Genomic DNA, 16005 nt, shown 5'->3' with positions numbered 1-16005 from the left:
TGCTGGCAGGTTTTGCGCTCGTAAAAGAATTATTCAACTCACTGAAGCGAGTGCCGCGGACTCAGAGGCAGACAGTACATCAGACATTCTTGGTATAATTCCAGTTTCTTACGGTCTAAATGCCTTTACTTCCAATATTTCGTGAACAACTGGAAAAAAAACCCGAAATCTTTGTTCCATGTTTTCAATGCAATAATCAAATAAAAATAAGAGCCATTTTTGTCGTGAATATGAAGACAATAGTAAATTATATTTTATGATTACTCTATCTCAACCAATTATAAACTATCTATCATGGAAACGATACCAAAATTTCCCTTTGACTTGGAAAAAATTATCCTTGGAGATCGAACAGCACACTTAACTTGCTAGTTCAAGGATCTTTTATCAAACATTCCGGGAAATTCCTTACCTATTAGACCAACTGGATGTTCTTCTAAGTACGTCCAAAGAACATCGTCTGACTTGATGGAATCTGAGCAACTCTTGCTTCTTATTTTGTTCGGACGAGGACGAAAACTCTTACTGAACATTTCGTAGCTCTTCGCGGTGAAAACTGAGTTTAACAAATTGGCTGCAATCCCATTACGTGTGAATATTATGTAAGACACGAGTTAATGTACCTTAAGTAAGTGATTGTAAATATTTTTGATGGTTTTTAATTAGAAGAGGCGAAGTATTTATAGGATTAGTATAGAGAAAGGCGTGCATTGTGTCGTGGAGTGAGCGCTAAGCTCTTGTGGGACAATCCATGTCATGAGAACTTGTGATTAACTAATTAAACTCTGTATTCGGGTAAACAAATGTTTGACGACAGGAGGTAAAGTCATGTACGGATATTTGAGTCAGCAGTACAAGAAGGTGGAAAAAGTGGTTAGTGACCTTAATCGTGACTCGAATGACCACGAAAAATGGTGGTCCCTCATGACAGATGAGATGCGTACTGCACTTCAAAACTCTACTTTATGAACTTCTGCGCGGACTGAGTATCTCTGTATTAAAAATTATTTTTGCTATAGTAGTACAACTTTACTGTAGGTTGCCGGCTTTGAGCCTAGCTGGGAACTATAGGATCCGCGGCTTTGCATTTCCTCTGATGATAAGCAAGCACAACTGAATCAGCGCACGCCTTAGGGCAATGGACATGACTGCTGCGAAGCACTGTTTTTCAAACAGCGGTCGCATATTGGACACAAGTTCCACAAGAAACTAAACGAGTTACGTTTGTAAATGAGGTTATTAAACGACATGGCCGCCCGTGTGGTAAAAGCTATATTTCTAAGTCACCTTGATAAATATGTGGGAGTTTATTTAGGTCAATAAAGTGTATCTTTTGATATTTACTTATGATTTAAAATGGAATTTGAGTTTTGCTAATACTAACAAAGAAATGACTTTTACCATAATATACGGTATTAGTGAGACTACAATACGAACATGCGTAAAGCACGGTGAGTACATGTAACCGTATGAAAGAATTACTGGATATTCTATGTGGACAGAGCTTAAGCAAGCAACGGGGCTTTCAGAATACTGAGTTTCTGAGGTTGAGGGAAAAACTTGGTCGTGTTGGCATTGCAGTGAATTTTGGGCATATTTCCAGGCGTCTAATTGGTCCCCTAAAACATTCCCACAATGCAATTCAATGTCAACTCGACCAAGTTTTTCCGTAGCCTCGGAATGGCTATTACTTGTTTCCAAAGCTTATAAACCTTGGTCGTTGAGGCTTTTCTTTCTTTTCTGAGAAGTTGAGTTGGCAACACTTGAAGAGAGAGGAAACTTCATCTTTTGCTTTACCCGTGTAAAAAAAGAAAAAAAAAAAAAAAAGAGAAAATTTCCTCTATGCAAAAATTGACTAATCTGAAAGTGCGGTGTCAAAGAATCTAGGATAAATAATATACGATGTTTATCAGTTTTTTTAGTTATATATACATATTTTTCCTGTCTTTTTGTCATGTGAAACTTTAGTAAGATAAGAAGTATATGTGAAAGTTATGTAGAAGAGTGGTTTTTACATGAGTGGGAAACGTACGTTACTGACTTACAACACGTAAGCGTACCTAACATAACACTAAAATGGCTTCCATTTTTTCGTGGCAATCCTCCAATCACAACGCGTAGTTGCACTTTCAGTAAGATATAGTAAGGCTACAGTACGTTTACAAATGTACCATACTTTTCCCTCTCATTAGACTTACTCTGTTCGTCTTTGATTTTATATGACAAAAATCACTATATCATATCTAACCTACTGTAAGTCTAAAGTGTTTCTATAATATAATCCATTTAAACCCATATTTAGCGGCCCCCGATGGTGAATTTTCAAAGTGGTCGCTAGATAGAGGCTAGTTAAACAATAGTTGGTCGCTAATTTGAGTTTGGTCGAATAATAGAGGTTAGCTGCCTAATAGGTGGTTAATAGAGGTTCTTCAATAATTCTTAATCCCAATGTAAATCATCTTTAGTTAATGAACTCTGTAAATTTTGCATCCCTTTCAAAACTTTTAAATTCTTATCAGCGTTAACTCCAGGTTTTTGAGGTATCCTATTTTCAACTCCCGCGAAAACTCCTTTGCTGCCCTTAGTTTTCACTGTAGTAACCACTTCAATTTCACCTCCACTTGCCGGCAGTCTAGCACTAGCGCTCCGCGGTCGTACGTGGACGTGTGGCTGTGGTCGATATTTAGGCCTGGTTCTCTGTTCGCTTCTTTTGTTGATTTGATGTTTGACCATCGCTATTTGTTCGCCTTTTGCTTCCATGCGTTTGACAAGGTGTTCCAGTTCTCGCTCTAAGTCTTCGCGAATCACTAGGTCGTCGGTTTCATTGATTTGACGACCAAGCTCTTGATGCTCACTAGAGAAAAAAATTTTAAAAATAAAATCCATGCTATCTGCAAATCTTTGCGCAATGGCGTTGCGTGACACATTTTACGAGTAGCGTTACACTAGGGTAAGTCTTGGAACTTTGAATTTCCCGCCAAACTTCCGAGAATGCGCAGTGCGTTTTCACTCGCGTCCACGGTCATGTTACAGGAGATTCATAGATCAGCTTTCGTATGAAAAAGTCGGTGCCGTATGCGTGCCTTGCCGCGACCGGAATGTATTCTAGAATTTTGATTGAAAAGTCTTTATCTCGCGCAAAGTCATTGGTCCGGCAGTGCCGTGACCATGTTCGTGTTTATAAATTTTAGGGCATTTTATTGGAAGGAGAGTAAATTCTCGAGCAATGTGATTGGTCTGGCGTATGCCTTGCCGTGCCACGACACTTTTGTGCCGTGAGCTTTTCGCAGTCATACGAAAACTGCTCTAGCATACTCTAAATTCATGCTAGACATACGAGATGTATTCTTTCATTACTTACAAACTCATGTGCCCAAACTCGTCCTGCAAGCCCAGCAGAAGATCTTCAAGTCCCTCCGAGTCACTGGAAGTAGAGCTACTGCAACGTCTTGCTTGGCGCTGCGCTAAAGCGTTACACAAAGCTGGATTGTGACCCTTGAGAAGGGATAAAGCTTGCTGGATGTTAGCACCAACAGAATGGGATTTGCTAGCAGACTGTAAGAGAAAAGAGTGAGTATCCAGTAAAAGTAAGGTAAGGGCTGTTTTAGCATGCATGGGAAAACATTTTCTTACCTTTCCTACGACGAATGGGATATTTCCCATATTCAAGTGAAAATGTCCAGGAGGATTTCCTGGTACTGGTTGTGGCTTTGACTTGGCTTTTACCTGGAAAAGCAGCCAAATAGAGTAATTAAGTTCTAAGAGGTAAGCACTATTCAAACAGTAATTACCGAATTTGGGCACATGGGAATCATGATCATAAAATGTGCTATAACCGAACAACTCTCTAACTCAGACACCTATCTATTATGGACACTTTGTTTGATCTTGTCTACCCTTAATGATTCAAATATTTACATTTAGGTCCAACTCCTTGGTGTCTTTATTAGAGAGGTTTGGACTGTATTTTTATGTACCTTTTTCTTCTTTTTCTTTTTGATTTTTGGTGGTGGTGGTGCTGCTTGTATAAGAATTCGATTTCTTTCTGACTCCGTTTGAAGCTAAAAAATACACAAAAAAACGAACAGTAAATAACAAAATTGCAAACATTAATGTTCGTCTCAAAGATGCAAGGATGTTGCATTCCAAGGGTTTTCTGCATGCACCAGGGACTGTGGTGCAACCTCCATTTTTAACTTGTATCATAGAAGATAAAGAAAATATAAAGTGCCTATCACCCTTCTGACATATTCACTGTATTGAATCTACATGGGGTAAGATGTTGAATAAACTGAAATTTTTTTTTAGTTTGAGTGCAGCTTCTTAAATTTATAAAGGATTTTCCATGCCATAAGCTGAACAATATCTTACCCCATGTAGAATCAATACTGTGAATATTGTCAGAAGGGTAATAGCCACTTAAATGGCTGTAGCCCCACGTGACCACCCTCTCCAATGAACTTTTCTGAGATAGAAGACATGGTGCATTCTGGTCTATTTTGAATACAATCATCAGTTGTCCATCATAGCTCATTTGGTGTTGTTTGTGCCCAAGTAAGACCAGAATATATCATGTTTATAAAATTCAGGAATGGCCATGGCCATGAGTATATGAAATATCATGCACATTTTCTTATTTATTAAAAATTATAATTATAATTAATAATAATTAACTTTATTTAGAGAGGGTTACATGTGATAGTCATGTGTGGCCTGCTATGTTTAATGTCTCTTAATAAGACAGGGCCATCATACAGGACACAACGGAGGTCTAACCACTTGCAGATATTTTTGGAGCAATTGCAGCACCTTCTACATGTACTAGCTAAGATTACTTAAGATCCTGAGTGTTGCTCCAACAGATTTACAGATTTACAGAGGTTTACAGTAAACCCTCCTATGATCTCCTGCATAGTAATGGCCTGTGCACGAGCAATGGAGCCAAAGAAGAGGCAATGATGCCAAATTTACCTGTACAGTCTTATCCTCCAACAGCTTCCTGTGATGGGCTTCATTTCTTAGTCTTTCTTCCAACTCCCTTATCTTGCTCTTAAACAACAATAACAACAAAATCCAATTTAAAAAGGACCTGAATATGGCCATTTACAATCACAGTAACATCAGGGGAAAACCACAAGCTCACCTCAGCCAGTGACTGTGAAGCTGTCAATTTCATATGCTCTCGCTCCAGCCCAGTTAACTTGCCAATCTGTCCTTTAATGTCAGCAGTTGCTTGTTGGCTTATTTGTTGAGTGAGCATGGCAGATCGCTGGACTGCATTGTCCCTATCCATTTCTGCTGTTTGTACCATTTTTCGCATGTAGTCCAACTGCTTTTCAAGTAGGTGGCACCTTGCTTCAGCACCCTGAAGATCATTTTGCAGATCTATATAAAATAATAGTTATAAGATATTGATGAACAAAAGTATGGAACAGACCATTTAATAATAGGACAAGAGCTCATTTTCAACAATACAAAATTAATACTAAGCTTATAAAATATTAAATTTTATACAATTTATTGCCATTTCTTTTGTGTCATGTTCAGTTATGAGCTGAATTTCCATTTTCTTACTCATGTTGAAGTGCTCTTTTTGTTTCTCATTTTAAGGTCGGTAGGGTTATTTGACCTAATATGTCTTTAGCTTGAAATGCAAAATGTAAAAATGATTGACAAAAGAAAAAACCAAATCTAACATTTTTAGATCAGCCCAGAAGTTGTTTCAGGGTTCAATCTGTCAGTAAGTCATACCCCGACTTAGATCAACCCAGAGGTTGTTTCAGGTTCAATCTGTGAGTTATTTATGTCCTGTTTTCAATCATGCATTCCAGAGGTTTTTTGAGGGTCAAATCTGTGAGCTAGCCATATGCCCTGACTTCGATCAGCCCAGTTGTCGTTCCAGGGTTTGGTGTGTGACACAGTTATGCTCTGACTTAGCCAGAGGTTGTTTCAGGTTTCAATAAAAATAATGTTGTTTTGATCAATGTTGTTACCGTCATTTTGTTTGCTAATGATTCCTTGGCTGGTACTTTTAGCATGGTGTTCTTTCTGTAGAATATCCTTGTAATGCTTTGATTCTGTAGCCAATCTTTTAAGGTTGTCCTCTGCTTCTGTTCTTTCTAGTTCAAGCTTTCTTATCTTCTCTTGTAGCCCCTTGAGTGCAGATATGACAGCTATAAATTGAGATATAATATACCTGTTATATACCTCACTTTTTGATTGGTTGGGGCACATGCTTCATAAGAGAACACACAGCACATGAACACAATTTCCAATTTCTCATTCAAAGAAATTGAATTTATTACACTAGAGCAGATGCAATTAAACTGTGAAATCAAGTCAAACTAAACACTAACTAATAGTATCTATTTAGTGACTAATAGTTGCTATCACTCAACCAGAACATTCATGCAAAGGACAAATACACAAGAGACCATTTGTGTCTTTTGTTTAATAAATGTTCTGGTTGAGTAATAGTGACTATTAGTCACTAAATAAATTAACTATTAGTTAGTATTTAGTTTTATTTTATTTCACGGTTGAATTGCATCTGCTCTATAATGCACTTGAAGATTGGCAAGACATGAGAGAAGTGTTGAGAAGTACTCTGCTATGAGTTGCACCTCTCCTAATACTTCTCAAATGTTTTCAAATATCCACAATAATATTGCAAGTGCTTCATAACTGCACACAGCACACACATACATTTTCTATTTCTTCAATAAAAATAAAAACATTTTATTACTAAACATTTAATTAACAATAGTTGTGACAGGGAAATTGGGCAATATGCAGCCATCAATTAGAATACATAAAGATAACAATATTTCCCTGACACTACTGTTGTCTCAATCAGCGTGTAGCAATGGAAGCAGTGGTAATAAAAATTTGATAACATGAGCCTGATTTCATAAAACATTCTCCATCTTCTATTTTTTCTGTGGTATGGCAATTCGTTGATATCCCTAGTAATGGTTTGCTCAAATACCTCTACTGTTAGCCTGCGGCGCAATTCCTCTTGGTGATGCTAATCCCTCAGCTTGGTACTTTTTGGCATGAGGAAAGTCCCTGTAGGATGATATAGAGCTATTGGCCTCTGATCTCATGCTTCCTCTGAATGGGGAATCTGGTACACCCCTGACGCTCCTGAGGTATGGAGGAGTGGACTAACGACAAAAATGGTAACATTTGAGTAATATGAAAAAATATAGTTTAGAAAATATCCATATACTCCACCCATTGGGAGGAGTACCTATACACTATATACCCTCCTCAGACCCTCCCCACCCCTTGGAAATTCAAATCCTCTTCTGTGGGGGAGGTATGGATATTTCTACACAATATACCCTCTTTCAATATATTTTGAAGTTGCTAGGGTAGTAACGTTCTATTAATACCAATTAATATTATCAAATCAAAAAATGTTTTGATGACGAAATAGGAATAGTTAATTGTAATTAAAATGTAAGCTTACGTGTAGCATATTTTGCGAAAAAAATATTGCAAAATTGTGCATGCTTTTCTTCAAATTTATACACAAAAATTTACAAAACTTTCAATGATTTTGATGAATGATATCTATAAAAGCATCAAGCGTTAAATTTTCGGAAAAATTAATAAAAATAAACACAAGACAAGCGTTATAATCCTTGCAGCCTTGTGTTGACATGACATTCGAATAGATAAACAGACGCCATCTTAAAAACTCGACAACAATATGAACAACTTACCCTTCCCCCCTGATCCTCCATTCCTCCAAGCGATCTACACGAGAAAAAACCTTCCAATCAACAGTTTTTGCGTAATTGAGGCCTCAGAATGTAATTTTGATCTTGAAAATATCGTCAAGAATCAAAGAGTTAACCTTCAAATTCTGTTGTTTTTTTCAAATGGCCGTTTCTCTCATGGGAGTTACCGCTGCTCCTAAAGAGCAGGCTCAAATTTTCAAATGAAATTTTCTAACTAAACAAACCTAAAATTTATTGAAAATAAAAAAATAATCTTAACATCACGAATTTCTCAATTTAAAACTGATTCATTTATAAAACCTTTAAGATAATATTTATCGGAAGAAAAAGTGTTTTAGGCTACCCACAACACATTGCGCGCATAAATGCTCAAAATAATTACACCCGCTTAGAATGCCGGGAAACAAAATGGCGGACGAAGGGTCGTCTTTTTAAATATTTTTGGTTCTACTTTTTTCTCAATTTTTAAGCGGCAATTTTAGTTCATATTTCTAAAATGTGGCGCTCTAACTTACTACTTCTTTCGCGTAATCTTGCTCCAAGGAAATTACTGCCATATTTAAGGTAGGTATTCGGATATAATTTTCACGAGGATGACTCAACAAAATGACATGGTTACACGTGCGATATTTTAAATCGTATTTGCTGATAAATATTTTTACTCTTGCTCAAGTCTTTAGATGCCTTTTTTCCATAGTATCTTATTCAAATTATGTCAATATTTAGGAACAATCAAAGATATTTATGCACACAGCTTCAAAAAGAATGTGAGAAAAGCACAGCGGTACTCGATGCAGCAAGTAAGAAAGATTAAGAGAATATAAGGTTATCTCCAGTGAATTATAATTTATGCTGCTCTTCTCTTTTGTTAAATATATTGTGACTCGTTCTATAGATTGTAAGGCTGGTATTACAGTAGATGGTTTGAACCCAGGTGTTGAAGTTTGTTGTGAAGTGTGATCGTCCGGGTGAATGTAGTCTTGAAAAAGACTGTTAATTTTTTTGTTGGTGGTGACTGACGTTTTGAGTTGGTATTGTGATGTCAGCTGTGCTGCATAAATAACTTGCACTGGAGATAGGCCAAACATGATTTAATATCTAACATGTCACTGAATTTATTACTCTTGTTGATGTGTGTTTATTAGAACAGCTAAAGGAAGGTGACAGCCTCCATGGTTACACAGTAACCAAGGTAAATGAATGAATCCTTTGGTTTGGGCGTAATGTTTTTTCATTTCAGACGTGGGTTATTCCCTAGAGTATCATTTCTTTGTTTAACCACAGTGCATGAGAAGACACATTAATATGCATACTTAACTCGAGCAAATAATCCTATTCTCAAGTAAATGACATGTTGTCTAAAAAGGAAAACATTACGCACAAGCTAATAAGCATCCAATATGATTTCTTGGAAGAAAGGAGAAGAAACTCTGTTTTGTGTAGGCAGGCATATAACATTTTTTGTCTTTAATATTTCATTTAAACAATAAATGATAAAATGAAATATTCAAGATGAAAAATGTAATAAGACTGCCTACATACATTTTTTTTATTAGTAACAAACAAAAAAGTAAATAATGAATAATAGTAGTAAATAATAAATGATAGTAGTAAATAATATTGTTTGCATCTTGTTTTGTATAGGTTGTACCAGTACCAGAACTGTCATTAGTATCTGTCCACCTTACCCATGATTCCACAGGAGCCCAGCACTTACATATTGCAAGAGATGATTCAAATAATGTCTTTGGGTAATTACACTCACACATTGTCTTCCAATGCAACAGGACAGGAAAAAACTTGTCTTGGTAGTTTTGGATAAAATCACAGGCTCATCTGATTGCTATAATCTTGAAGATTACTGCTATTATCATAAACATGCAAACTTGGTAGCTTTGAGCTGCACGCTGAAATTTTTTTTCCTGCTGCCGTCAATCAAAACTAATCAGTCAGTATCTTTCATACTTTTGACTGGCAGCTGTGAAAAACCAAATTCCAACTGGCAATAGTTGTATGCTTATAAAAATAGCAGCAAAAAAATGTATTCTAACCACTCTATTCTAACCTATTAACAAATACCTATAAGGTTTGTTCTTATATAAAAAAAAATTTTTCTAATGTTCATATATGCTGTATGCTAAAACCCTTTTCCCCAAAAATCTTGACCAATTTTTATGTTAGATGCAGTATTTTCTGGCAGCCATGTTTGTTTTCTTGGACAATTTGGTACATGCTTAATGTTTCTCAGCTCTGTCACTACACTTTATAAACGTTTGCAATTGTATGGGTTCCCTGTATTATATCAACCACAGGAACCCCAATCCCATTCTTTTTCTTCATAACATAGAGTCATAAAACATTAAAATAACTGAAAATGATTTTTCTTGTCACAGTTGTTCACTGTACTATTGTTGTTTGTTATGTCAGGGTTGGATTCCGCACCACACCCATGGACAGTACTGGAGTGTCGCACATATTAGAGCACACGACGCTGTGTGGATCACAGAAGTTCCCTTGCCGGGATCCATTCTTTAAAATGCTTAACAGATCTTTAGCAACATTTATGAATGCAATGACAGGTATTACCAAATCAATATTAATTATTGTAAACATTCATCATCAAAATCATAATCATCATCATCATGATCGGTCATCACCATGTCACCATCATTATGATCATGTCTACCACCATCATTGTTTTTAATCATCATCATCAGTTATTGCTAATATTTTATCATTACTACCATTGCTATCATCATTATCTATGATCATCATCATTATCATCATGATCATGATCATCATAATAATCATCTTCATCATCATCCATGATCACCATCATCATCATCATTGCCATTTCTATTATACCATTATCATCATCATACTCATCATTGATCACCATCATCATCTTCCATGGTCATCATCATCATCATCCATTATCACGATCATGATCATCACCACCACCACCATCATTATCATCATCATCATTCATGATCATCATTATGCATTATCATCATCAACTTCCATCATCATCATCATCATCCATCTTAATCTTTAGACTTTATCACCGACACCAATGATAAGATAATAAGATAAAACATCAACATAACACTACTCATCAATAATATGAAGTAAGTAGCTCTATCATGGTTTTACTGTAAAAGTTGTGACAACTGTTGCCATAGTCAATAATTATTAATCATTTTAAAATTTCATTTCCAGCAAGTGATGTCACAATGTATCCTTTCTCCACTCAAAACCCAAAAGACTTCAGGAACTTGTTGTCTGTGTATTTAGACGCTGTGTTCTTTCCTCGCTTACAAGAACTGGATTTCTGGTAGGTATTATACATACATACAGCACACATGGTTATTCATTCAAGACGCAAATAAGAAGTTACATGGATATAAAAAAAAATAAAAGCAAACACAAGCAAGACATTACATGTGAATAACACAAGCAAGTAACAAGCATCTTGAGCATCTTAAGCATCCCATTTGTCATTATCAACATCATTACTATGATCACCATCACAATCATCTCCTTTATCAACTTCTATAGCCCACATTAATTCTGAAGTCAAGTTATTTTTAACCTTAGGTTCATTAATTCTTCTCAAATTTTCCATCAGGCAAGAAGGCTGGAGACTCGAAAATGAAGACCTCAACAACCCCGATTCTCCTTTGGTTTTCAAAGGAGTTGTTTTCAATGAAATGAAGGGAGCCATGTCTACAGCTGAATCAATATTTGTTAGAGATGCTCAGAGCAAACTATTGCCTAGTCATACTTATAGTAACAATAGTGGTGGGGAACCACTGCGTATACCAGATTTGACTGTGAGTACCTACCCCTACCCCCAAGGAAAAAATATCAAAAACTGAAAAAACCTCTGGGCTGATCTAAGTCAGGGCATGGCTAGCTCACAGATCAAACCCTGAAACAACCTCTGGACTGATCAAAGTCAGGGCATCACTAACTCAGAGATTGAACCCAGAAACAACCTCTGGGCATATCAAAGTTAGGGCATGGCTAACTCACAGATCCAATTGGAATCCTTTGAATCAAGGAAGTAACCTAACAAACTCTACTCACATAAGCTGCTGAGTCCAGAAATCAAATCATAAACACCAGATATCCACCCATATCATTTGCTTGAGGTGCTATAAGGTGTTATATCATAAAAATATTCTTTTTATGCCAAAAAAAAAAGGAGTACAACAACAATGTACTATTGCTTTAGTCTTAAAATAACGGAAAAAGTATTGGTTACTTTGGTTTCATGGGTTCAAGGCCCTGAACCACCACAAGATGAAGATGATCTGATCAAAATGTTCAAGTAGTTCTTTGCTAGTTTTATTTGACCAATTTTGATTATATTTTATTTCAAAAGTGGGAACAACTCAAGCAGTTTCATTCTACTCACTACCACCCCAGTAATTCAAGGTAGGATATACTGTATTCTGTCAACAGCAGGTGAAGTTCCATGTATTTTTTATGGGCTAGGGGATGGGGTACAGTAGATGGCAGCAAAATGCCAAGAATCCATCATTTTTTTAGGTGGTGGTGGGGGTGGGGGGCATCAGCATTGGTGTATGCATTGCACCCCTTGATAATAGCCCTCATTGCCGTCCTGCACCAAGATTCCAAATTTCCTCATCAAGGCATTTCTTTTGCATTTCCTAAGGGTTTTCTGTTTTGTTATATTTGTAGGTTTTACACGTATGGAGACATTCCACTTGAAGATCATCTGCAACAGATTAATGAAATTGCCTTGAAACACTTTGAAAGGCTTCAAACAGAGACAGACATTCCTAATGAAATGCGATGGACTTCAAGTGTAAGGAGATAGGAAATTAATTGACTGGGCCAGATTTTACGAAGCCTGGATAGCACTATCCATTGGATAAATTTTATCCATTGGATAAATTTATTGGAAAACAGCAATGACTTATCCACTGGATAAGGATTTATCTGCTGGATAGCGCTATCCAGGCTTCACATAACCGGGCCTTGAAGGGCAACTTGGAAATCAAGGGTGGTGTAGTGGTAGCACGATCACCTCTCCCTCTTGGGTTCTCAGGTGTGATTTCTGGTCTTAGTAACACATGTTAGCAATACGGACTAGGATACAATCCTTGCTAGGTATAGACACCGACAGGCTAGAAAAATAATGGTGAAGACAAAGGACTAAATACGACTGGTGGAGACAAGATTCCCCACCCTAGCCAAGTAGAAGCAACCTAAGGCCAGAAACGCACCTAAAGGGAAAAGATGATGATAATGAGAGTGTGTTAAGGTTACTCCCTCGATAACATTCCTTAACATGATCATTCATTCCTTCAGAGAGAAGCCAGCATCACAGGTCCTGTTGACCCAATGGAAGCTGACCCTGATAAACAGACTATTGTAAGCATGAGTTATCTACTTAGCAGGTATGTTGTATCATAATCAGGGGGGAGTCTCTGAATACCCCATTATTACCAAAAACAACTAGTTCCATAAAATATGCATAGCTCCCCCACAGAGGGGGATTGGGATTTCCAAGGGGTGGGGAGGGACTGAGGAGGGTATATTGTGTAGTTCCATAAAATATTCATACCACCCCCACAGAGAGGGATTGGAATTTCCAAGGGGTGGGGGGTGGGGAGGGTCTGATGAGGGTAACATGTATCCAATCTGTTTTGATTTAACTTATTATGCATTATAAGCCTAAATTTATACTTCTTGTTGTTCAAGCACTACTGATCCATTTGAAGGGTTTGTTATGAGTGTCCTGTCGTCTCTTTTGATTGGAGGACCAACATCCCCATTTTACCAAGCACTTATTGAACCCAACATTGGGTCAAACTATTCTCCTGGTACAGGGTGAGTATGGGGACAATAATGATGATGACTATGGCCATGGAGACGGAGATGGAGATGGCAGTGATGGAGATGGCGATGACAATGGTGATGGAGGTGGCGGTGGCGGTGGCGGTGGTGGAGATGGCGATGATGATGATGGCGATGATAATGATGATGGTGATGATGATGATGATAATGGCGATGATGATGGTGGTGATGGTGATGGTGATAATAATGATGATGATGATGATGATGATAATGGTGATAATGGTGATGGTGATGGTGATAATAATGATGATGATGGTGATGATGATGATAATGGCGATGATGATGATGGTGATGATGATGATGATGATAATGGCGATGATGATGGTGGTGATGGTGATAATGGTGATGATGATGATGATGATGATGATGATAATGGCGATGATGATGGTGGTGATGGTGATGGTGATGTTGCAGTTGGTGATGATTATGATCATGATGATGGTTGTGAGAATGATGAAGACAATGATAGCACTGGCAGCTTTCTATTCTCGATAGTAATGATGATTATAATGATAATAGAGTTGATGGTGATGTTGGTGTGTAAATATGATAAATTCAAGTGTTAGCTAGTAACACTTGTCTTATGAGAAAACTATGCATAGATATGATCAATCTAATATTGTGTGTTGAATATATAATAGATATGACAATGGCACAAAGGATTCTTCATTCTCCATTGGTCTCAAAGGCATCAAAGCAGAAGATGTACCAAGAGTCAAGGAAATTATCAACCAAACATTTGACAAAGTCATTCAGTAAGTTCATCATTTTAAAGCCACTTTCCTGTCAATGAAATACAGCAGAGTTCTGGTATCTTGAACCTTGGATGTCTTGTACTTCTTGTACTGTGGTCATTGATTAGCGTGCTTCCATCAAGTTTTGGATGCATGTGGGAGGTTGCTAAGCCTGAAGGATGCCTTTGCCTCATGCGACTCGTGCGACTCAAGCTTAAGCAACCAACCGAGTGCACCCCAAACTTGATGGAAGAACACTAATCAATGACCAATGCTTCTATAACATAGCAAAAGCATAATAAAAATTTATTAATCGAGATAAATTCAAAAGAAATTTTAAACGAAATCTCCATTACATAGTGTGCTTGATTCAGTCATGTCAGCAAGTACCATCAATCTTTGGATGCACGGATTATATTGTGGCTATGTCATTAGTAACATGTTTATGACTATGCTATTACTCAAATTTGAGGCCACGTACTGAGGACTTGAGTCACTACAATTTCATTTTCTTGGATATTTTTAAGCCCCATTATTTTGGACCTTATTCCTGATCCCCACTAGGTTTGAGGTAATATTTGACAATAAATCCATACCTGTACAAAGCAGTAGTAAGAATAACTTTGTAGCAATTGCTTAGATTGTTTCTCCTTTTTTTTAATTTCAGAGAGGGCATTCCACAAGAAAGAATAGAAGCTGTTCTACATCAGTTAGAACTTTCTATCAAGCATCAGAGCTCTAACTTTGGGCTTGGCTTAATGATGGTAAGAAATTGTTTCATGGGGGATGGTGTGCAGTGTTGTGGGAACAGTGGGGAGGGGGAAGGGGGGGAGGAGGAAGGCAGGACAAACAAAAATTCAGCTTATTCTATGTAAGAGTTTTGACAGCAATTATTACTAACAGTCTTTGTTTTATTTAGAGCCTAATGCAGCCTTGGAACCATGGTGGAGATCCCACAGAGTACCTCCAAGTTAATAAATACATGGAGAAGTTCAAAGTATGTTAGGATTCCTCCTTCATACTAAAGTATTATAAACTCTAAAGTTCTAAAGTCTCTCTGCACCCCCTTTTCTCATATATGTACCCTCAGGGAACAAATGCTCAGAATTTCAAAGAAGCATTGTATAACTTATATCCAAGGGCTGATTCGTTTTTCCAAGTTAATGCAATTTTCATAAACATGTGAACTCTGTGTCTGCAAGCTGCATTCTGAAATTTGGTTTTTCGCTGCCGTCAATCAAAACTAATCAGTCGGTACCTTTCATATTTTTGACTGGCGGCAGCGGAAAAACAAATTTCAGCAAGCAAATTGGAGACACAGAGTTTGCATGTTCATGAAAATTGCAGTAATAAATACATTGAGAAGTTCAAAGTATGTTAAGCATGCTTCTTCTTACTAGAGTATTACAAACTCTAAAGTTCTAAAGTAACATATTCTCAGAAGAAGCATTGTATAACTTCCATCCAAGGGCTGGTCTGTGTTATCTTTCTGATGCTTGATTTCTCCTCTGTAGGAGTGCCTCAAAGATGAGAAGTTTCTGCAGAATAAAGTCAAAGAATACTTCAAAGATAACCCACATTGTCTAACACTTGTCTTGAACCCAGACGTAAGTTGGAGCAGTTGGGTTTTACTT

At 37.2% G+C, this 16005-nt stretch overlaps 2 protein-coding genes across 2 annotated transcripts in view; one reads left to right on the top strand and one right to left on the bottom strand.

Moving 5' to 3' along the window:
- Nucleotides 1-1288: 1288 nt before the first annotated feature.
- On the bottom strand, nucleotides 1289-7888 carry LOC116298989 (centrosomal protein of 57 kDa). Its single transcript, XM_031707591.2, has 9 exons — nucleotides 7731-7888; nucleotides 6989-7166; nucleotides 5994-6173; nucleotides 5144-5385; nucleotides 4972-5049; nucleotides 3978-4061; nucleotides 3634-3726; nucleotides 3362-3555; nucleotides 1289-2854 (listed from the first exon to the last, which is right to left on the bottom strand). Exons 1-9 carry the CDS (start codon nucleotides 7749-7751, stop codon nucleotides 2440-2442), a joined length of 1485 nt encoding a protein of 494 aa, XP_031563451.2. The 5' UTR covers nucleotides 7752-7888; the 3' UTR covers nucleotides 1289-2439.
- A 268-nt stretch (nucleotides 7889-8156) lies between these two features.
- Nucleotides 8157-16005, top strand: part of LOC116298996 (presequence protease, mitochondrial) — an 18318-nt gene continuing 10469 nt past the window's right edge. The window contains exons 1-15 of the mRNA XM_089037560.1: nucleotides 8157-8312; nucleotides 8475-8548; nucleotides 8894-8940; nucleotides 9393-9499; nucleotides 10176-10327; nucleotides 10968-11082; nucleotides 11377-11581; nucleotides 12136-12188; nucleotides 12456-12582; nucleotides 13089-13177; nucleotides 13482-13610; nucleotides 14279-14392; nucleotides 15039-15135; nucleotides 15291-15368; nucleotides 15886-15978. Of these exons, the coding sequence (XP_088893686.1) occupies nucleotides 8245-8312; nucleotides 8475-8548; nucleotides 8894-8940; nucleotides 9393-9499; nucleotides 10176-10327; nucleotides 10968-11082; nucleotides 11377-11581; nucleotides 12136-12188; nucleotides 12456-12582; nucleotides 13089-13177; nucleotides 13482-13610; nucleotides 14279-14392; nucleotides 15039-15135; nucleotides 15291-15368; nucleotides 15886-15978 (1548 nt within the window). The 5' untranslated portion in view covers nucleotides 8157-8244. The remainder of the gene's footprint in view (nucleotides 8313-8474; nucleotides 8549-8893; nucleotides 8941-9392; nucleotides 9500-10175; nucleotides 10328-10967; nucleotides 11083-11376; nucleotides 11582-12135; nucleotides 12189-12455; nucleotides 12583-13088; nucleotides 13178-13481; nucleotides 13611-14278; nucleotides 14393-15038; nucleotides 15136-15290; nucleotides 15369-15885; nucleotides 15979-16005) is intronic.

This window comes from Actinia tenebrosa, unplaced genomic scaffold (assembly GCF_029948245.1).
Source record: "Actinia tenebrosa isolate PJP-AT-01 unplaced genomic scaffold, QUT_ActTen_1.0 PGA_scaffold5__44_contigs__length_20552954, whole genome shotgun sequence".
Taxonomy (NCBI): Eukaryota; Metazoa; Cnidaria; class Anthozoa; order Actiniaria; family Actiniidae; genus Actinia; species Actinia tenebrosa.
The sequence above is the reverse complement of the archived record's forward strand: the minus strand, read 5'-3'. Positions and strand labels throughout refer to the sequence as shown.